The 24,066-nt window shown below is 34.7% G+C and overlaps 1 protein-coding gene across 4 annotated transcripts in view; it reads left to right on the plus strand.

Moving 5' to 3' along the window:
• The window catches only part of ERCC8 (ERCC excision repair 8, CSA ubiquitin ligase complex subunit), a 54,350-nt gene that overhangs the window by 15,988 nt on the left and 14,296 nt on the right, over nucleotides 1-24,066 (plus strand). Inside the window, exons 4-11 of one of the 4 annotated variants that reach the window (XM_055332115.1) lie at nucleotides 3,324-3,447; nucleotides 10,006-10,087; nucleotides 11,144-11,212; nucleotides 12,378-12,456; nucleotides 14,357-14,457; nucleotides 15,540-15,664; nucleotides 15,977-16,033; nucleotides 16,217-22,106. In XM_055332115.1, the coding sequence (XP_055188090.1) occupies nucleotides 3,324-3,447; nucleotides 10,006-10,087; nucleotides 11,144-11,212; nucleotides 12,378-12,456; nucleotides 14,357-14,457; nucleotides 15,540-15,664; nucleotides 15,977-16,033; nucleotides 16,217-16,387 (808 nt within the window). In that variant the 3' untranslated portion in view covers nucleotides 16,388-22,106. Of the gene's footprint in view, nucleotides 1-3,323; nucleotides 3,448-10,005; nucleotides 10,088-11,143; nucleotides 11,213-12,377; nucleotides 12,457-14,356; nucleotides 14,458-15,539; nucleotides 15,665-15,976; nucleotides 16,034-16,216; nucleotides 22,107-24,066 lie in introns of those variants that run through there. The other 3 variants (XM_055332116.1, XM_055332112.1, XM_055332114.1) reach the window with 3 other exon arrangements.

Consider the following 24,066-nt stretch of genomic DNA (forward strand, 5'->3'; position numbering starts at 1 on the left):
ATTATTGCAAGTGGCAAGATTTAATTTTTTTTTTTGGTGGCTGAGTAATATTCCATTGTATATATGCACCACATCTTCTTTATCCATTCATCTGTTGATGGACATCTGAGCTCTTTCCATAGTTTGGCTTCTGTGGACACAGGTGCAGGTGCCTGTTCGGATCACTACATTTGTATCTTTGGGGCAAATCCCTAGTAGTACAATTGCTGGAATGTAGGGTAGCTCTATTTTCAACTCTTTGAGGAACCTCCATACTGTTTTCCAGAGTGGCTGTACCAGCTCGCATTTCTACCAACAATGTGAGAGTTCCCCTTTCTTATATCCTTGCCAACATCTATCTCCTGACTATTCTCTACTGGCTTTCTAGTCTTGTGAGAATTATTTTTAAGAGTCTAGAAAGATGTTCTTTGATTGTTGTAGTTTGTCCATAATGTCTACTTAATTCTTGTCACCTGTATCCAATCCAATACTGAGCGCAGCTTTGAATTAACAGTGGAAAAGGGTTATGGGAAAATGCTTTAAAGAGGAAAAACTTCATACTATTAATGTCAACAACCACTCTGTATTAAAGCTGTTCCCAAAGCACTAGAATAGGTACATAAGTCCATGGAATATTTAGGAGGAGATTTGTGATTGTTTCTTGGCTCTGGTGAGTCTTAAATGAAATATTATCTTTTAAAAAGCATGTTAAAAACTGTAAGTCCACTGTAAAGCAATATAATTATAGGGACATTTGGTACAATATAAGATAACACTTCAAATACTCTGAAACTTGGTTTCTAAGAGGCTTGTACCATTTTGTATTCCACTCCACTTGTACCAAAAAAAAAAAAAAACCCTAAATTCTAAAGTGTAAGGTAGTCTATTCGTTTTCTTTTATCTTAGCTAACATTTTAAGTTGTTTAATTCGTTATATATCAAAATAGTATTTTCATATATAGCACATGCTATCTAACATTATTCCTGAGGAACTGTGATCTGCTTCTGTGGTATGTTAAGTCAAGTAAATGCTTAGTATGTCAGTCCTTTGTTTTACCATGACGTTCTTCTTGGATTCTCTCTCTGTCTTTAAAAGCACAACTTTAGATGTAAATGGTCATACACTGAGCATGTTTGCAAAATTAGTTAAGGTGCATTTTTATATCTGAAGACTTTATAATATAACTTGACAAAATAACTTCACTAAAAACTTTTATTAAGTTAATATGGCTTAGACTTTGCCGATATTTATTTTTGCCTTACTTAATGTGTATGTTCTTAGGCACCAAAAAGATTGCCTTTCTATACCAAAATTCTCCTTAAAATGTGAATGAGAATAACAGGTCAAACATAAAAGATAATAGTATAATATTTTGTCCTATTCTGAACTTTAAATTTAAAATATAAATCAGCTTTTATTTTTAATTACGACATTAAAAATTTGTTTTATTATAACTGGAAAATCTTGGTATACATGAAGATTCTTAGAAGCAAATAGAAATCAGTTTTCCTTGTTTTAAGCAGAAATTTATTGGAAAGATATTTAGTATCTCATATAACTGGCAGGAAGGTAAGAGAAAGGTGTAGAAATGAGCAGAAAGTTAAAAGAAACTAAGACAAAGACACACCAATGGAACAATTTTGTTTGGATTCTGCAAACATGTCACCAACACAGACTTTCAACTCCATGACTATGAATAATGTTAAATATCCCTGGGTTTTGCATTACTAGCTGGAATTTTAAGAGTTCCAGACAGGTTTGAGGAAGCGTAGGACATAGGTCCATGCCCTTACTGCCAAGGGAGAGGGAGGGAGAATGTCTGGAGTCCCTAGCTTTCTGTAACAAGAGGCAATTAAATAAAGGAGTTGTCCCCCAAATGGGAGGAGTTTGGATCCAACTTAAAAAAAAAAAGTTCATAGTATCCAAACCACAACCAAAAAGGATGTATTCACGATACAACCAAAATATAATCATTCCTTTCCCAAAAGTCTACTTTGTTACCACGTCCAGCTCTGGGTCAAGATAATGTCCATGTTTCTACTTATTTTACAAAGATCTTCGATCAAATTATGCAACCTGTGGACTTAAATTTGTAGTTAACCTGTATAAAATAAGGGAGGGAAGAGAGATGAAAGAAAAGGGAAATCAGTTAAAATATGTAAATTATGCATGACATAAAAAGGAATTAGGGGTAGATACTATAGTCCTTTTTGCAGCCAGAACTAACACTTTAAGGCTTTCCTTCATGTTCTCATTCATTCAGGTGCTTAATGTCCTTTACCCTGTACTGTGATCCACACCTTCACTTTAAGGAATTAGAACTCATGCTGGTCCTATCTAGGTAGGATTCTAGTAGTCTTCTGTTAAATTTTGTTATGGAAAATTTTCAGCATAGACAGAAGAAGAGAATAGTATAATGAACTATGTACCCATTACCTAGCTTCAGCAACTATCAATCATAACCAATCTTGTTTAATATCTAACCCTGCTTCTCCCCCTGAAGATTATTTTGAAGCAAATCCCTGAAGTATTTCATTCATTATTGTTTATGACTAAAAAATAGAGATTTTATAAATTTAACCATGGTACTATTATCTCACACAGTACTTCCTAATATTAAATATCCACTCGGTGTTCAAATTTCCATCTTCTTCTTATAAACGTTACTTAATAGCCAGTTTGTGTGATTTAAGATTTAGTAAAGTGACACATATACTATATTTATCACTGGTTCAGAGTATATACTGCTTCCTTTAGGACAGCATATCTCCCTTACGAGGTAGTGTATTATAGCTGATAACATAACTGAGTCTTCAACAGATCATGCTTCTATAGGTGGTGGGTTACATAAGTGTGGTGCCTTGGACATCTACCGATTGCATTCTTTTGTCATTGAGTAAGTTCTTTGATCAGAAGCAATATTGTGTGGGATACCCTGCAACTATGTGAGGCATTCAACAATTTTCAGAATGATTATACTGATAAAATGGTATTTGGGAAAAACAAATCCAAAACCAGAAAAGATATCTCTTACAGTAAGGAAAAATCATTGCCCCCCTCTATTAAGAGGTCCACTGTAGCTGGCTAATTCCTCCAGGTTCAAGTGTAGAAATAGGAAGACTCCCGTTCTATGAGCCTTGGTAGGAAGCAGGCCTCCATATTAGCTACGGAAACCTGAAACTAAAGGTGCCTGGACTTTCTCCTCTGACCAGCTGGGATGCAGGCCTGTGATCTAGGTTTCACCATTCATATTCTGCTGCTTGAGAGTGCTACTTATTAATATGGTATCCATTTTGAAACTCACATAAGTCAAGTATTTCTAAATATGATTGCTGTTTTGTAGAAACCATCCTGATGTTCACAAATATAGTGTGGAGACTGTACAGTGGTATCCTCATGACACTGGCATGTTCACATCAAGCTCATTTGATAAAACTCTGAAAGTGTGGGATACAAATACATTACAAGTAAGTATATTAAAACCTTTCCAAATAGCACTGTAGGATGAAGGTACTAAGGTATTTTAGTGTGATCATTTGCTAAGATGTTATATATGTGGTGGTTGAGGAGAGCTAGACTGCTGGAGTCCCTGTCTTGGCTCTGCTGCTCACTAGCTCTGTGACATTACAGAAGTGCCTGCACTTCTGTATGTTTCAGTTTCCTCACTTGTAAATGGGGGTAGTGATTTTACCCTATAGAATGACTAAATATGTTGATACATGTAAAGTACCTAGAATAGTGGTTAGCATATGGTAAGTGTTCAAAAAACATTAGTTATTATTTTCTTTATTATTTGAAACTTACTGTCTAGTGATTTAAGGAAAAAATTACATTTGTCTTCTATTGACTTAAAATCTTAAAGGAAAAGAAAGCTACTAATATTATTGCTTAGTATAGGTAGATACTAAATAACAAAGATAGATAATAAAAGATAGTTTTTATGATATTTGGTTAAATTTATAATTCTAGTGCTAATCCTTTCTCTGAGCTTAGTCCCATATTTCCTTACCTGTCTACTGAACCTCTCTTACTTTTAACGTAGGGTAATCTCCTCAAATATAACATGTTCCAAACGGAACATGACCACTCCTCACATCCATTTAGTCCTCAAATCTTAGCAATTCTTTTTTTAAACTCTCCCATATTTTCTCTTCTATTTCTCTCTCTAACAGTGTACATCTAGACTATTACTAAAAACTTTTAAGTGCTATTCCTGCATTACTTTGCTTCCTATATTTTCTATAGTAAGTTATACTCCAGAATAAAATTTATATAAAGTGGTTTCATTTTGTCTCTACCCAAAACCTCTAGGGACTTCCATTGTCTAAATTCAGCCTGGTGTTCTAATTCTCCCAACCTCAAGCCTTACTCCCTCAACCTTAGCTTCTAACTCTTTTCCACCTAAATTATTTGCTGTCTCTAAATTGACCTCCTTTTGTCTTCTGATCATATTTTGATTGTATTATATTTCTTGTCTCAAGTTGCTTTCCCTGCATAATTTTTTTCTTCTCTTAATTGTCTAAGTTTTGTACCCTTTAACCAACATCTCCACATTTTGCATTCCCCCCTCACCCCACATTTTGCGTTCCCCCTCACCCCACCAGCCCCTGGTAACCTCTTTATTCTGTTTATTTTGTTTCTATGAGTTTGACTTTTGTAGATTTCACATATAATGTGATATCATACAATAGTTGTCATCTCTGACTTGTTTCACTTAGTGTAATGCCCTCGGGGTCTATCCATGTTGTCATAAGTGACAAGATATCCTCCTGTCTTGTGGCTGAATACTATTTCATTGTGCAAAAATACCTCATCTTCTTTGTCTCTTCATATAGTTATGGATACTTAGATTGTTTCTGCAACTTGGCTATAATAAAAATAAAATAAATAATGATGCAAAGAACAAAGGGGTGAAGATATCTCTCCAAGATAGTGACTTCGTTTCCCTTGGTTATATATCCAGAAGTGGGGTTGCTGTATCATAAGGTAGTTAGTTCTGTTTTTAATTTTTTGGGAAACCTCTATACCAGTTTCTACAGTGGCTATACCAATTCACATTCCCACCAACAGTGCACAAGGGTTCTCTTTTCTCCACATCCTCACCAATACCTGTTATCTCTTGTCTTTTTTTAAATTAGCCATTCTAATAGGTGCGAGGTAATAGCTCACTGTGGTTCTATTTGCATTTTCCTGATGATTAGTGATACTGAACACTTTTTCATGGACCTGTTGGCCATTTGTATGTCTTCTTTGGAAAAATGCCTATTCACTTCCTCTGCCCACTTTTGAATTAGATTGTTTGTGGTCTTTGACTGTTGAGTTGTATGTGTTCTTTATGTATTTTTAGGTATTAACCTCCTATCAGGTAAATGATTTGCAAATTTTTTCTTCTATTTAGTAAGTTGTCTTTTTGTCTTGATGGTTTCCTTTGCTGTGCAGAAGATTTTGAGTTTGATGTGTAGTTCTACTTTTTTTTTTTTTTTTTTTTTTTAAGATTTTATCTATTTATTCATGAGAGACACAGAGAGAGGCAGAGAAGCAGGCTCCATGCAGGGAGCCCGACACGGGACTCAATCCCGGGTCTCCAGGTGCAGGCCCTGGGCTGAAGGTGGCGCTAAACCACTTAGCCACCGGGCTGCCCTAGTTCTACTTGTTTATTTTTGCTTTTGTTCCCTTTGTTTTTGGAGTCAAATCCAAAAAAATCATCACCCGAAGATTGGTAATAGGGAGCTTACTGTTTTCTTTTAGGAGTCTTATGGTTTCAGGTCTTCCATTCAAATCTTTAATCCAGCTTTTTTTTTTTTTTAAAGATTTTATTTATTTATTCACGACAGAGAGAGAGGGAGAGAGGCAGAGACACAGGGAGAGGGAGAGAAGCAGGCTCCATGCAGGGAGCCTGACGCAGGGACTTGATCCCAGGTCTCCAGGATCACACCCCGGGCCAAAGGCAGCGCCAAACCGCTGGGCCACCGGGGCTTCCCTAATCCAGCTTTTAATGACTTATTTGGAGCCCACTGTGGTCCTTGAACTCACAACCATGAGATCAAGAGTTGGACACTTCACCAAATGAGCTACCCAAGCACTCCTCAAGTCTTTAATCTATTTTGTAATTTATTTTTGCATATGGTGTAAGAAATGGTCCAATTTGCTTGTTGCTCTCTAGTTTTCCCAGTATCCTTTCATGAAGAGACTATCCTTTCCACGTTTTATATTCTTGGCTCCTCTGTCACAAATTTATTCACCATATATGCATGGGTTTGTTTCTGGGCTCTCCATTCTGTTCTTTTGATTAGTGTGTCTGTTTTTATGCCAATGCCATATTGTTTTGATTACTATAGCTTTGTGAGATAGTTTGAAATCAGGAAGTATGATACCTATAGCTTTTTCTTCTTTCTCAAGATTGCTTTAGCTATTTGGAATTTTGTGGTTCCATACAAATTTTAAGATTTTTCTTCTATTTTTGTAAAAATACCATTGGAATTTTTATAGTACTTGCACTGAATCTGCAGATGACTTTGGGTAGAATGTAAATTTTAACAGAGTTTGCTTTCTACCCCTGAGCATGGAATATCCTTTCGTTTATTTGTATCTTCAGTTTCTTTCATGAACATCTGATAGTTTACAGTTTACATATCATTTACCTTCTTCATTCATTTTATTTCTTGGTATTCTATTCTTTTTGATGCAGCTGTAAATAGAATTATTTTCTTAATCTCTCTGATAGTTCATTATTAGTATATAGAAACACAACATATTTTTATAGCCTTCAACTTTATTGATTTTGTTTATGAGTTCAGAGAGTTTTTTGGTGGAGTCTTTGGGGTTTTCTGCATATAATATCATGTCATCTGCAAATAGAGACAGTTTAAATTCTTCCTTTCCAATTTTTGTGCTTTTTCCCTTTTTTCCCTTGTTTCATCACCCTGGCTAGGGCTCTTTTTTTTTTTTTTTTTTTTTTTTTTTAAGATTTACTTACTTATTTTAGAGAGTGAGAGAGCATGAATGGAAGGGCCAGAGGAAGGGAAGAGGGAATCTTCAAGCAGACTGCACACTGATCACAGAGTCCAGTGCAGGGCTCCACCCCACCACCCTGAAATCATGACCCTAGAGTTGCACATTTAACCAACTATGCCACCCAGGCACCCCCAGCTAGGACTTATAATACTGTATTGAATAAGCCTGGTAAGATTAGTCAACCTTCTCTTGTCCCTGATCTTAGAGGAAAAACTTTCAGCTTTTCATTGTTGAACATGAGATTAGCTTGTAGGCTTATTATTTATGTGTGTGTGTGTGTGTGTGTGTGTGTATTCTTTATTATGTTGAGATACTTTGCCTCTATATTTGGTTTGTTGAAAAAAAATGCATCATACTTTATGGCAAAACTCAATCCTCTTTCCTGATTGTTTAAAAACTTTTAACATACTAGGAATAGAAGGGAAAGTCCTTAATTTGGTAAGGAGTATTTTTTTTTAAACATACCTCAAGCAAACATTTTAGTTGTTGGTAAATTGTTGAAAGCTTTCCCTCTGAGTTAACTCTGTTATTCCCTCTGTTCAATATTACAGTGGAAGTCCTAGCTAGTACAATAAGGCAAAAAAAAAAAAAAAGAAATGAAAGGAATTTAAATTATTATTCACAGATGATACTGTGAGTATAGAAAATCCAAAAGAATCTCTAGCCAATTATTAAAATTAATATGAGTAAACTTAGAGTTACTGGATATAAGATCATTTTTGTTTCTGATTGAAGTACATACTTTGAATAAGTGAATTGTATGGTAGGTCAACTATAGCTCAATAAAGCTATTACTTAAAAGGAACAAGAATTATTCCCATGTTCTCTAATTTGGGCAGTTGAGAATATATTGTTATTTGCTAAGATAGGGAAAGGTTAGGGGTGTATTGAGTCCAGTTTTAGATTTGTTACATTTGAAGGATTCATAGGAAATCTAAGTGAAGATAATCCAGGAATTGAGCTATACATATCTGGTATTGAGGAATGTTGTCTACACAGAAAATACAGGCTTGTGTCATTACCATGTAAGTGGCAGTTGAAGAGAAGAGTGCATAGAACAGAACCGTGAGGTGGACCAAGATTAATGGGACAGGAAAAGGAACAACAAAGCCTGCAAAAGACAACAATGAGAAATAGAATAAGAGGCAAATCAAGACTATGCAATGTAAAGGAAGCCAGTGAAAGAGATTGTTTTAAGGAAGATGGAGTGATCAGCTGTGTTGAATGTTCTGAAAAGTTAGGTAGATGGCGACTATACTTGGTGACAGCCAGTGTCAGTGATACTGGAAGAGTAGTGTGAATGGGAGTAGTGGAGATAAAAATACGATTGTGGTGAGTTGAGAAATATGTGGATTTGAAGAGGAAGAAAGATTAATTAGGAATATAGGATGAAAGGTTTTTGTTTTCTTGTCTTGAGAGGGTTGCTGTTATAAGATGAAAGAAACATGAACATTTTTTAATGCTGATGGGAATGAGCCAGTAGGGAGGGGGACTTTGTAGATATCCTAGAGTTAGAGGAGATAATGTGTGGCGTGAGATTTTTGACAGTGCTTAGGAGGATCTGAACACAGGTAGGGATATTAACTTTAAATATGAGGAAGGATGATTTTTCCATGATTACAGGAAGGAAGAAGGAAGAAGGATAAATGGAAGCAAATGTGTTTGTAGGTTTGTTGATAAGACATTCAGGGAATTCTCATTGAATGACTTCCTGGTTTCTCTTTGTAATAAAAGATCAAAACACCCATTATGATCAAGTGGCAATGTTTGTAGAGAGTGGAAAAGTTTGAAATAGCTGTGAATATTGCAGAGAATAATAGTAAAATATAATAGGACTGGCACTCAATACTGAAAGCCCATTTGGGATGAATGATCTTTCATAGTGATGCCAGTTTGCCTTACTGCAAGATTTTCATCTCTTGGGTAGAGCAGAGATCAGCTTACTAAGCAGTCCAAAGGCTAAGTCTGGGCCCATGGTCTCTTTTCGCAAATAAAATGTTATTTCTTGTCTGTGGCTGCTGTGACACTACAGTGGCAGAAATAAGTAGTTGGAAATGACAGAAATGAGTAGTAGTCCTCAAAGCCTAAAATATTTATAGTCTTACCCATCACAGAAAAAGTTGGCTGACCTCTAGTGTAGATCAACCTGTATACAGGTGCAGAGAAGGCAGACACTTGGAGTTATCCAGTGTTGAAGTCTTGACAGAGCCAAGGATTAATGACAAAATAGTTGAAGATACTGGGGGATGAAGTATTGAACCTCAGAATCCGGGCTGAAGAAGGGGGAAAAGAAAAAAAACAGAAACAGGAGGAACTGATAGGAGTTCCAGGTTTTATTTGGATGTTTTGGAAGTAGTTGGGGAAAACTATGCTGAAAATGGTAGGAGATTGTGGTTATGGATTACATACATGAATTCTATGATTTTGAAGGAAGAGCAAATCTGGATGATGAGAGTGCTGGAATGTGGTAGCTGAAGTTGAATGGGACCAAGAGGCAGACTGCTGGCTAGATCACCTTTGTAGATGGTGATGTTCCTCCAGACTGGAGTGGAAAGAAAGATGGTTGTCTTTTCTTTATCTATAATTTATTAGGGAAAAATTATTCCTCTTACAAAAGGGACAAGAGTGTTAAAACTAACAAAGGATTTGAGGTGCCTCCGTGGCTCAGTCAGTTAAGTGTCTGCCTTCTGCTGAGGTCATGACCTCAGTGTCTTGGGATCTAGCCCCAGTTCAGCCTTTCTGCTCAGCAGGGAGCCTGCTTCTCCTTCTCACTTTCCCTCTGAGCTCTCCCTCCCTCTTTCTCTCTCAAATAAATAAATACAATTTTTAAAAAATTAACTCCGAATTTAAAATTAAGTTTTTGAGGATATCACATTCTCATGTATCAGTCAAATAAATTGTTAACAGTTATTTAAAAATTGGTAACAATGTGGAGATAAGTAAATAGAAAGTTTACTGCTTTTGTGATTATAATTAGAACTTATACTTTTTAAATGTCTTTTGATTATCAGACTGCAGATGTATTTAATTTTGAAGAAACCGTTTATAGTCATCATATGTCTCCAGTTGCCACCAAGCACTGTTTGGTAGCAGGTTTGTACCTGTACTCTTTTGCTTTTCAACATATTGACACTTGCTCCCTTTTAATACCTAGTTAGTGTTTTTTTTTTTAGTTTTGATGGACATTTTAACCCAGATCAATATCACAATTCCTTAAAAAAAAAAAAAAAGCTCAACTGTATACTACTATTTAAAACATCCAGTTTTATTGGTATTGTGCAAGTCGAGCACTGCCTAATGGCAAGGATTCAAAGATTAAAAAAGTGCATTTCTGTTCCCTAGGGAGTTAATTTTCAGCCACCAAAATTTCAGAGATTTTACATGAACCAAATTTGGCAACTTTTTCAATTCAACACAGTAAAAACATGGAAATTATTTCCTTTTCTCTAAGATTGTATTATTCAAATTAAACATTTTTATGAAAGCACCTGCAACAAGAGTTTTCATATGTGAAGAAAAAAAAATGTTTTCCTGGTATCAGGTCCCTATGATTCCATTATTTGAGTGGCACTGCATGAACATCTTCACCTCCAGATACTAGTCAGCTGCATCATCTGTAAGAAGAGTTGGGCACTAACTTGCCCTTGAAGTCCACTCATTCTGTGTCCAGAGTCTTTGATTGGAAGTTTATCATTAGTATGGAAAGTCTGAGGTATTAAATAAAATTATTTGCTGTAATAAAATAGCAGAGAATTATGCATACACATTGCAGCAATACAGATTTCCTGGTTTTGGTACTGTGGTATAGTTACTTAACCTAACAACCTAACATTGGACAACATGGGTGAAAGGTCCACAGGGTCTTTCTGTATTATCTTTGCAACTTTGGGTGAATCTATAATTATTTCAAAATTAAATGTTAAAAAGTAATGCAATAATAGACCTCTCTTAGTACTGAGGTATGACTGCAATTAAATTTTCTACTTATAACATAAAAAATGATTTGAAGTATATTTTTGGCATACTTTTTTTATATTTCTACATGGATGCAGAGAAGATACCATGAATCATAAAGATAGTTTCTTGTTTCCTTTTGGTGATGATTCATAATAAAATTATCTTAAACCATTTTTGTTTTTGTTTTTACAGTCGGTACTAGAGGGCCCAAAGTACAGCTTTGTGACTTAAAGTCTGGATCCTGCTCCCACATTTTACAGGGTATTTTTTTTTATTTGAAACAACAACTACTTTGAGTGAACCATTCAATAAAAAGAAACATTACTAACAATGTATTCTTTGTAACTGACATGACTGATGTGTTTTGTGCTAGTTGTTAAAAGTCAACAGGGAAATAAAGATCCTTCTGTGCATTATTCTTATAAAACTGAACTATTGAGCAGGCATTTATATAAACAATAGCCATAGGATAAACTCAAAGGATATGGAAAGTCTAGCTGAACACCTCTTATTTCTACATTTAAAAAAAGTTTTTTATGAAACTTAACATTGATTCACTTGTCTTACAAACATTGTTTAATATTGTTCTGGCTAAGTAAACATTCTTAATATTTAGGTGCTTTTTTTTTCCCTGAGTGCAAATATTTTAGAAAAAGGTACTAGAATAATATTTTAGCTAAGATATGTTAATTTAAGTATTTTTGCTACTTTGTTATCAGTATTAGGCCATTCGATTCGAGACAATGGAAAGATGGGTTATAATCCAGAAATTTACATTTTTATTCATTTCTGAGAAACACATAATATATGGAGAGAACTTGGTGAAATGGATAGCATTTGTTTTACATTGTCATGAATCTCTAATAACATAAGTTACGTAGATGAAAATATCTAAATAATCCATTTAGGCAAAAGTGAATTAAAATGCTGAATTATCTATGAACTTATATAAACCTGTGCTTTGTAGAAAAAAATGTATCCAAATGCTTTCTACAATCATGAATTTTAAGAGTTTTTATTATAACTTTCTAAAAAGTTAGAAACCGTTTTTATTCTATAGAATGTTTCACTTGTATGATTAGTTGCAGTGGGTTTTTTTGTGGTAGATATAGGTAAATGAGATTGAGCTATATTACTTCGATGGATTGACTTTTTCATCTAACAGCTTTATTAAAAAAGAAAGACTTTTTCTTTTCATTCTGACCATTCTTTCCAAGGCAAAACCAGACCATTTATAGTAAGATAACATGTGGGAGAAATGCACCACAGACTTCATATTATATTTAAACATAGATTATTATAAATTTGAAAAGGGGATGATTGTATCAATTTATTTTTAATATTTAGTCTTCACTTTCTTCAAAATGTTATGTTTAATTACATTGTATCTTTTTATTTTTCAAGTATTTTACAAGACTTCATACAGTTATATTTGCAGGTCACAGACAAGAAATATTGGCAGTTTCCTGGTCACCACGTTGTGAATATGTCTTGGCAACTGCAAGGTAACATGCAAATTATTTGGTTTTCAAGTTAATAATTAATGGTAAAAATTTGGAAAGCACTATTTTTATAAGATGCATATTTAGTTATTAATTAGGCCATTTAAATAATTGAGTTACAGTTTTTAAGTCCTATCATCAAAAGAAATCTTTCTTTGTATCATAATCCTAATCCTGACTATATATCTTGAAGGTGCTCACCTTTTAAAACAGAAAACAAGACAATCTCTGTAGCAATGCAAATCTGCTAGTACTACCCATTGAAAAAACTGTCTTGTGTCTTTTTTTTCTACCCAAGTATAAGACTTAATTTTAAAATAGTAGCATTTCTTTTTGTTTTCTTTAATACAGAGGTTCTGAATCTAATTCAACATTAATTCATTGATTCAATTTACTAATATTTAATGACTGCCCACTATGAGCCAAGCAGTTTAGTCCTCAGAGAAGCTTCTGTTAATAGTTTACAGAATGTGATATTGAGATCTGTGCTTTCTGGAGTAGAACAAGTCTAGAATGTAGCTGTAGGAAGGCTGGCTAAAGAAGTGTGAAGGTGAGAAGCTGAGTGCTGGTTGTGTGTCCATGATAGGGCATATTTTATTGTTCATGCCTAACTTGGTTTTCCTCAAATCATGGGGGACCTAAGAGGTTTTAGGTCTCAGAGTACCCTAGGAATTTGAATCAATATGAGAATGGATCTAGTAATCAACGTTAGGAATCAGATATGTCCAAATCTTATCTGTTTCAGAAAGTACTTAAGTCCTCAGACTCATGCCATTGGAAACTTCTTCCCCAGCTGGAAAGAAAGAAGATCATTTTGAAAATAGGAAATGCTAGCTTTTTGCTTGCTATTCTAATTAACTGGGCTTGATAGTGACCTGTGAAAAGAATCAAGATTATAGGAAGAGATAAGTCGTGTATCTATGTAAAAGATATGTAAGTTAGAAATGGGCTTATAAAAATGCATTATATTGCTTTTTCTAATTAAAGGGGCTTAGATAAACCCAATGTGTTAGAATATTGTTAAGGCCCTTTTTGAGAATGTGATAGCATCAATTAAACTGATTTTTTTTTAATTTTTATTTATTTATGATAGTCACAGAGAGAGAGAGAGGCAGAGACACAGGCAGAGGGAGAAGCAGGCTCCATGCACCGGAAGCCCGATGTGGGATTCGATCCCGGGTCTCCAGGATCGCGCCCTGGGCCAAAGGCAGGCGCCAAACCGCTGCGCCACCCAGGGATCCCAATTAAACTGATTTATATTTTCTTTAGGAGTAGTTTAGAAGCTGGAACTGATATGTGGTCATGGGTTTTTTTTTTTTTTTTTTTTTTTGCCTTTATTTTTTTCACTTACTTGAGATAAAATAAAAATAAATGTCAGATTTCCAAGAAACATTAAATTTAGTTCTTGTATATCTGGCAAAGATTGATTTGAGTATAGGAAACCTAATATAAATGTATTGTCCTCATTATTCACCTTAATTTTTTCATATAAAAAGAAATACCAAATTCATGCCAAATGAATTCTTAAAGTAAAATTAACTGCTTGATTGTCTAGAAAACATTTGAATAACAAACAATAGAAATGATGTAGTAACAAACTTGCTCTTGAGCAAGTGCCAAAGCTAACTAGTTTTGGGGAAGGAACATGCTAATGTTATTAAGAACCAGCAGAATTCTGTCCATGTGATCTAAAAACGGTTACCTTTTTTTCAATTATTTTCACTGCTTTTTGCTACTGACTTTGAATATGTGATGAAAAGGCAAAAGTACAATGACCCAAATGTACAAATATATTTACTCTAATATACTAAGACCTCTGTGTGCTATAATACTGGAAAGGTAGGTGAAGAGTACAGTCACGGTCATAGCTATATATGTCAGTGTAATATTTATTTCTTCTTAGTGCTGACAGTAGAGTAAAATTATGGGATGTGAGAAGAGCATCAGGATGTTTAATTACTCTTGATCAGCATAATGGAAAAAAGTCACAAGCTGTTGAATCAGGTAATGAAGAATACATTACTATGGAAATATGCCAACAATAGTATTTTTTATATTGAAAATTTTTAATTAAAACCCAGTAATTAATGTATATTGACAAGTGGCAAATTTTATGATTTAAAAAATGACATTTATAATAAATTGATTTCTAAACATACATACCACATTGTGGTCATATTATGAAAATGTGCAAGTTGTCTTAAATGTGTCAGCTGCTATCCAGATGACAAAGTACCTCAGTTGCATTTTTACAATAGAATTTAATTTTTTTTTAAGATTTTATTTATGTATTTGAGAGAGAGAACACATGAGCACATGCGTATACATGCAGATATTGGTCAGAGGGAAAGAGGAAATCCTAAGCAGACTCCAGGCTGATGGCAGAACCTGAAGCAGAGCTCCATAGCAGGACCCTGAGATCATGACCTGAGTGAAATCAAGAGTCAGATGCTTAACTGACTGAGCCATCCGGACACCCCTAGAATTTAAGTTCTGTATAGGCTAAGATTCTGATTTATAATTAATTGTGGACCAGAAAAATCTTAGGATGAACTACATACAGTTTTATTACTGTTTTAATAATCTGTTAAATTAATCCGGCTTTTTGAAAATTATACTTTCTCAAACTTGATCGTTTTGAAAATAATACAAATTTTGATTGAAACTAGAACAGTTATTCTTTCCCTATTGAAGGTTTTTTTTAATACTGAATAATAGTATTATTGATTTTTAATAGTCCATAGAATGGTTTTTAGATTAAAGATAGAAATAGTATATGAGAAATTTGGAAGGTATTTATTAATTTAAAGTTTTAGTGGACATGCATTTAATTGAGTTTGATAGCACAGCTTACTCTGAAAACTTGTATTTAGCAAAATTTCTTTCTCTTTTACTTTTCTGTTTTTCTCTATTTTTATGGTTCTAATATATATAGCTTATTATATTCAAATAATCCAAATATAATCAACTTGTTTAAGTAATTCAGATAGTTGTCCTTAATAAAGTAAGTTTAAATAACTATCATCAAGCATTAAGTGTGTGCTGAATACAAGAGTAGATTAACTGAGTTGTATTTTTCATTGCAGCAAACACTGCTCATAATGGGAAAGTTAATGGCTTATGCTTTACAAATGATGGGCTTCATCTCCTTACTGTTGGTACGGATAATCGGATGAGGCTCTGGAATAGTTCCAGTGGAGAAAATACACTAGTAAGAGATTTTAAGTATCTCCATTTTTTTTTTTTTAAGTAATCTACACCCAGTGTGAGGCTTGAACTTACAACCCCAAGATCAAAAGTCACATGTTCTACCAATTGAACCAGCCAGGTGGCCCTCTAACCTTTTGAATATATATTTAAAAAATGGATCTATAAAATACACTTGGTGTTCTTCTATAGATTTAACTCTTTTCTTTTGTCTGTATCCCAGTTTTCTTTTTGTATTTTTCCATTATGTGAAGTAATAACTCTCAACATAGGACAACCTACCCTACTGTACCCCCACCACATTCTCCCCACTTAGGAGAATTACTGCTCTACTGAGCCACTGTGCATGATGCGAGTGTACCATATCTCTCAGGTACGTTGATTATAAAGTTAAATAGTTAAATTTTATACTATATATGACTTATAAACAAAATCTAAGATGAATGTTACAGTACCAGAATATAGTACTTTAATACTGGAATAAATGTGTTTTAAATGTGCTAGATTCTTTTTATTTATTTTATTTTTTTTTTTTTAATTTATTTATTTATGATAGTCACAGAGAGAGAGAGAGAGGCACAGAGACAGAGGCAGAGGGAGAAGCAGGCTCCATGCACCGGGAGCCCGACGTGGGATTCGATCCCGGATCTCCAGGATCGCGCCCTGGGCCAAAGGCAGGCGCCAAACCGCTGCGCCACCCAGGGATCCCAAATGTGCTAGATTCTAATGTATTTAATTTCTAACACTTTAAAAATTTACGTGATGGTCTTTACCAGCCATACCTGTGGTTTAGGAACATTCAGAATAAGCTAGTAAGTTTGTAATTTGGTGGTAATAGTAATAGCTAATATTTATTCAGAGCTTATGTATCAGATACTGTTTTAATAAAAATTAACATATAACATGTGCCAAAACATATAGAGTCTTATTTAATCATCAAATCAATACTGTGAAAGTAGTTACTGTTACAATACCCATTTTACATATGAGGAAATAAGAAAATGGTTAATTTGCATGAGTTAAAACAGCTGAAAAGCAACTATAGATTCCACTTTTTGACTATAGATTCCACTTTTACCACAATGGTAATTATACCAAACCCCTTATAGCATTTATTTAATGATTTAAAGTAGGTATTGATATTAATCATCTTTCTTTTTTTTTTTTAAGATTTCATTTATTTATTCATGAGAGAATCATCTTTCTTTTTTTTTTTTAAGATTTCATTTATTTATTCATGAGAGACAGAGAAAGAGAGAGAGAGGAGGGAAAGGTAGAGACACAGGCAGAGGGAGAAGCAGGCTCCATGCAGTGAGCCTGATGTGGGACTTGATCTCGGAACTCCAGGATCACACCCTGGACCAAAGGCAGGAGCTAAACCACTGAGCCACCCAGGGATCCCCTCTTCTTTTTTTTTAAGTTTATTTATTTATTAACTTAAGTAATCTCTACACCCAGCATGGGCCTCAAACTCAAAATGCCTAGATCAAGAATTGCATGCTCTTCTGCCTAAGCCAGCCAGGTGCCCCATTCCGTATCCCTTTCTTTAACCTCCTTTCTAGCAAATTCTCTTTTAGGTACTTTAAATATCACTTCTTTTATTAAATTCTAATATTACTATAAGGCCAAAATTGTTTATACTAGATTACTTTAGAGTTGCTAATCTTTTATGTATTTTATGAAGTGCTTCTCCATCACATCTCAGACTAGAAACTCAGGCATTGCAAACTAATTTAGAATCTTCCATTCATTATATTGGTATCATGTTTCTAATCAGGTCACACCTTTCTTTTCTCATTTCATTCATTTGTCAAATAAGTATTTTTTGAGCTCTTCCTATTTTCCAGACAGTATTATACAGCAGCAGACAAAACAGATAAGTCCTCTCTTCAGCAGCAGACAAAACAGATAAGTCCTCTCTTCAGCAGCAGACAAAACAGATAAGTCCTCTCTTCATATTACCTCCCTAGAATGTAAGTGAATGTACTTACATTCTAGGGAGAGGAAGAAAGCCATCCATCCATCAGTCAATAAATAGATGGATGGATAAAATTTTATTTTATTTTATTTTATTTTATTTTTTTAAGATTTCATTTATTTTTATTCATGAGGAACACACACACACAGAGAGAGAGAGAGAGAGATAGGCAGAGGGAGAAGCAGGCTTTCTTCAGGGAGCCCAATGCAGGATTCGATCGCAGGATCCCAGGATCACAACGTGACCAAAGGCAGATCCTCAACCACTGAGCCACCAGGTGCTCTGATAAAATATATTTTAGATGTAGCAAGTGCTATGAAGAAAAGTAAGGAAAGTAGCGTAGAAAATATTGGGATGTTGGAATTGCATTTTTGCATAGGGCTGTCAGGGTATGTTTCATTGAGAAGACAATATTTGGCCTGAAGGAAATGAAGGAGAGGGCCATCAGATATCTGGAAAGAGGAGCATTCCAGGCAGAGGAAGGAAGCAGAAAGATCCTAAGGCAGGATCTTGGGATATCCAGGGAATATCCAAGAGGCTCTTATGTTGAAATAGAAGAAGTAAGGGAGAGAGAAATAGGAGGTGAGGAACAGAAGGAACAGGACAACAGAGGATACAGGCTAGGCCTCTGTGTAAGGGCTTAGGCTTTTTCTCTGGGTGAAATGGAAAACCACTAAAGGCCTTTGAGTAGTAATATGACAGGGTCACTTTGGAAAGGTAGGTTGGCATGTGCATCAAAGGTGAATGTGCTAAGTATAAACAGTATTGACTTAAAAAAAATAAACAGTATTGACTATATATATAAATTGTTAGTGTGATTTTCCATTTTTCTCTCCTTGAAGGTGATACTCATACCTTATGGGTTTGTGTTAGTAATAAGTCCATTTCTTGAATAGTGTGTTTAGAACAGATAATACATTTTAAAATTTACTTTATCTAAGTAAAAGTCATTCATGTAAAGATGACTAGAGTAGCCCAGAAACTCACCTCCAGAGGACACTTAAAAGAACTGGAGACATCAATCCCAGAAAAAGAAACTCTCAGTGGAAACACACAGTCTTCAAATACTTAGAGCACTGTCAGAATTGGAAACTGATTCCAGTCCTGCCATTTATTAATTTGCGACATTAGTCAGTTTATTTAAGATGACATTATGAAGGACTATGGTAGGAGTTTTAATGTCTCCATCTTATTATGGAGTTATTATGTACCTAAACAGTAATTTTAAGGATATAATGGAAGTATGAAAAGGGTAGTAAATAATTAAATACTTTTTAAATAATAGGTATACCATAAATAACTTTTTATTGTGTGATGTTGCCTTATTGGTAGCACCCTTGTTAGTTTTTTTTTTTTATTAAGATTTTATTTATTTGAGATGAAGAGAGAAAGAGCGCATGTTCATGCTTGAGTTGTGGGGGGGGTGGGGGGTAGAGAGAGAAGGCAAAGTAAGCTCCCCACTGAGCGGGGAGCCTGATGCAGGCGAGATCCCAGGACCTTGAGACCATGACCTGAGCCAAAGGCAGATGCTTAACCAACTGAGCCTCCCAGGCACCCCTAGTTAGTTTTAAAAAGGTATGTATGGAGGGTGTCCATTGGCAACAATAGAATTTGTACCATTGACTTACTTTGATAGTACTCTGTGGTATAACCTTTTCTCCCATTTTATGCTTCTCTTACTGTTTTTTCTTATGCTTCCTTTTTGCTTTTAAGAGGGCTTCATCTTTTACATCTCCTTTTCCTCTTCAGTAGAAACTTCTAAATTTTAAAAACAAGTATCAAGAAAAATACATAAATAAGAAAACTTTAATCCTAACCTTAAAGTTGTAAATATATTTGTTTTCTTTGGAAATTCTGCAGACTTTTTATTATGTTCTCTTTGAATAATTTTCTTTATGTTTGATCTGGTAATTAGATATTCTCGTTCTTCAGAGATACTTCTCTTTCTCTTCCTTATTTTAAACTAAAGGTTCTGGACCTACCTCAGTAGCTTTTGCTGCTTGTTGTTTTGTAATATGGTTGCTTGGTTGGTTGGTTTGTTGGTTTATTTATGTATTTATTTATAAAAAAGATTTTATTTATTCATGAAAGACACAGAGGAGAGAGAGACTGAGACACAGGCAGAAGGAGAAGCATGTAATGTGGTATGTTTATAAAAGCAACATTGCCACATTTCCCAAACACTCTTTCAATCCAGCTATGATTAACATTTTGGAGAAGTAATTCCTGTGATAAATTAGAAGCAGTATTAAATGTAAGGATTTTAAGAAAGTAAATAAATTTTTACTTGGAATATTAAAAATAAAATTAAATAAATTTTAAAAAGTGTAAGTGCATACTTCTAATGGGTGTATAATTATTTGTAAGTTATATACAAATACTGTTGTGAACCTATGTGTAAAGATTAATTTCTTATTTTTTAAGTAAAAATGAGATCAAAAAATAGAATTCTTATGTTTTCTTCTCACACCTTACTAGATTATCTTGCAGGCTCCTCGTGGTGTGTGAACTGCACTCTAGGGACCATTACCTTAGAGAACATAACAAGTACTTGCAGGAAAAATGCACAGAGAGACAGCTTTTGGTACAACAAAAGAACAAGAAATTTATAGTACCTATTCTGGTGTTGATTGTTTTAGTTACTGCTGTTATCATTCACTGTGACCGATATCTAGAAATTGGAAGTTTATCCTTTATTCTTCCTTGCCCCTTATCCCATGTATTAAATGAATTACACGTCCTCTTAATTCTTCCTTAATTTTTTTCATATCCGTCTTCCCTTCCAGCCTCACTCTGGGTTCTCATGATCTATTTAATTAGTCTAATATTCTAACTTTTCCTAAACTGATCTCCCAGTGGAAGTCTCTCACTGTTTCCTCAACACTTCTAGGTAATTAAAACCAATGCTTTTGCCTATTGCACACTGAGCCTTCATAAGCTGTATCTTATAATTCACCAGCTTTATGTCTTGTCACTTTACCTTATTTTTCTTTGTCATTACTGAACTACTTAGAGGTTTTGAAAAATACTGTGCTCTCTTGCCCTTCCATTTTGCTGCACAGACTCCTGCCTTTGCTTTGAAATAGTGTAGTTCTCCTTCCTGTCCTAGATGCTTCTCAGCTTTCAAGGTTCATCTCAGACACAACCTCTGAAATTCCTCTCGTCTGGCTTAAATGCTTCCAAGTACCCAGTGCTTACTTGGAGAAGAATGTCCTGTGATCATCAGGTCATGGAATGAAGGAAAAATCATTTGCCACAATGTAGCATTGTGGTTTTTGATTAGTGCAGTTGAGATTTAGTTTTTCATTCTGTCATTTGCTACCCCAAAGACCTCAACTAAAATACTTAACCTTTCTAAATGTTTTCTTTTTGCATAATAATGCTATCTCATAGCACTGTTTTAAGTATTACATGAAATAACCCTTGTAAAACATTAAGCACTTTGATATTTACAGCAAATGTTGGCATTCAGTAAATGCTACCTGTCTTTATTATCATTATGCTGATCATTGTTTGACAATAAAATAAGCTGCCTTGTGATGGAATCTCTGTGTCACTGTAGATATTCATTTGGTGATTAAATGTATGTATTTCCTGGAAAAATAAAAGGGATTCATCCTATCCAAAGTCTCATATCTTCCTCTCCTATCAAAATCTTTTTTTTTTTAAGGTTTTATCTATTTATTTATTCATGAGAGACACAGAGGGAGAGGCAGAGACATGGGGAGAGGGAGAAGCAGGCCCCCTGCCGGGAGCCTGATGCAGGACTCAATCCCAGATCACAACCTGAGATGAAGGCAGTTGCTCAACCACTGGGCCACCCAGGTGCCCCTCAAAACCTTTTAAAAGCCTGTACATGCCACCTTTAAGACATCATAGCCAAAAGGAGCCTCTCCTCTACAGTACTTTTATAATAATACACATCATGCTATTTATCACACATTGGTAAGCATACATTGTCATAAAATGAGAACCTTAAACAATCATCTAGTATAATGTATGACACATAGTGAGCATTGGTGAATGATCCTTCCTTTCCTTAATCCATTATTAGAACTTTATTCCATAGGTATTGAAAAGATACTGATGATTTTGAGTCCACGAGTGATTTGATCACAGCAGTGATTTACAAAGATTAATAGGACCATAAGTTGCAGGATGGTTTGGACTAGGGGTGCCTAAGGACAAAAACAAGAGTTAGATAACTAGTTCAATATTCGTACCTCATCTAACACTTTCCAGTTCATATTTGGGAAAGAATGTAGTAGAGTGGGAAGAACTCAGGCCTTATAGCTAGATCCTGTGATAAATGTAAATAAGGCCATCACAGGGATCCCTGGGTGGCGCAGCGGTTTGGCGCCTGCCTTTGGCCCAGGGCGCAATCCTGGAGACCCGGGATCGAATCCCACGTCGGGCTCACGAGAAGCTCCTGCTTCTCCCTCTGCCTATGTCTCTGCCTCTCTCTCTCTCTCTCTCTCTCTCTCTCTGTGTGTGTGTGTGTGTGTGTGTGTGTGTGACTATCATAAATAAATAAAAATTAAAAAAAAAAATAAGGCCATCACAGTCTAGCAGTTCAAAATTTTTCTAGCAGGAGCAGGGAATTTCTAGTTGACATGTGTTTTTTTTTCTCTATTCTCCTTCCCCACTGTACAAATATTTACACATACAGGATCAAAAGATGCAAATGAATTATACTTTTAAATATATATAGGAATTAATAAATCTAGTGACATACTGAATACCTTTATGTTCTGGGTCTCTCATATGCATTATTTCATCTGATTTTTCACATTGTTAAATGATCCTATTTCTATTTAACAGATTAGAAAAATGAAACTCAGAGGCTAAGTCATTCAGTACTTATTAGAGGTAAAATAAAAGAAAAAGGTGGATGGGGAGTAGAGTGGATTTCTACAAACCAAGTCTAATGAATGTTAGTTTAATATTTTAATGTTTCATTCTACCCCTGCTGCAGTGGGATAACTGAATGCATATTCCCATTTCAGTCAGATGTTAACCTGAAGGGTGGGTAAGGCAAGCGTAGTATCCATAGATTATCAGTATATGTCCATTTGGGCCTCAGTATTTATTATATTTTAAAGATTTCATTTATTTTAGCGAGATGACAAACAGGGAGAGGAAGAGAGAATCTTTTTTTTTTTTTTTTTTTTTTTAAGAGAGAGAGAATCTTAAGCCGACTCTGCTGAGTGCAGAGCCCAGTACAGGCCACTGAGATCACGGCCTGAGCCAAAATCAAGAGTCAGGTGCTTAACCAACTGAGGCACCCGTTTCTATGTATTTATACATACACACACACACTCTCTCTCTCTATCTCTCCCTCTCCCAACTAACCTTTACAAAAAGAGAAAAAGATAAATCACTGTTAAAACTCTAGTGTTAGCTATAGTATTGGGAGTCTTTGGTGATCTCCATGCTCATAATTCTCAAATGTTTAGCTACTGGTTTTACACCTACCCTAAACCACTTAATCTAAATTATCAGCAGGAAATAAACCTCACTGTCCATTTCTTTAGCCCAAAGCTTCGCAACTTTGATGAGCCTTTAGATAACCTAGGGATTTTGTTAAAATGTAGATTCTAGTTGAGTGGGATTGGGATAGAACCTGGAATTTTACTTTTTGAACTGCTGAGACGATGCTGACGTTGGGCTTGTGCCTTTGGCATACAGGCACAGAATTTTTATTTTTGTCCTAAATATGTATGTAGTTATATAAAGTTGCAGTTATATACACACTATTTGTGTTCTCTGCTTTTTTTATACTTAGTTTTTAATCCTTATTTCCTGCATAATTTTCATAATTATGATTTTTAATTACTATATAAACTAAGTTGTAACATTATTAGGAATTTACATCTATTTTTAGTTATTTTGCCATTCTAGATAATGCTTCATTGAATTCCTCTGGGCATACAGCTTTTTGCTTTTTAATTCCCTAAGATAAATTCTCAGGAGTAATTAGTAGGTCAAGGAGTAAGAATAACTTTCTTGTGTAGTGGGTACAGAGTTTCAGTTCTTCAGGATGAAAAGAGTTCTAGAGATTGATGATAATGGCACAACAATGTGAATATGATGTCACTTAATGGTACACTTAAATATAGTTAAGATGGCAAATTTTATGCTGTATGTATTTTACCACAATTAAAAATGTTTTAAAATAAAAAGTTATACACCCTCCCAAAAAAAAACGTCTTTGTATTTTGTTGCATAATAAATCATTTGGCCTTTTAGAAGCAATGACCAAATTACAGTGCCACCAACATATTACTTCACTTGTAGCAGTATTCACTGTCCCAGGGTTTCTTGAAATTTTTGCTAAATGGTCTAAAGCAATAATTTAAGGTTACCTTAATTTGCATTTTATTTCTAGTTTAAATGTAAACATTTGCTTTTGTGAATTTTTTTGTACT

The sequence above is a fragment of the Nyctereutes procyonoides genome, unplaced genomic scaffold (genome assembly GCF_905146905.1).
Source record: "Nyctereutes procyonoides isolate TBG_1078 unplaced genomic scaffold, NYPRO_anot_genome, whole genome shotgun sequence".
Classification (NCBI taxonomy): Eukaryota; Metazoa; Chordata; class Mammalia; order Carnivora; family Canidae; genus Nyctereutes; species Nyctereutes procyonoides.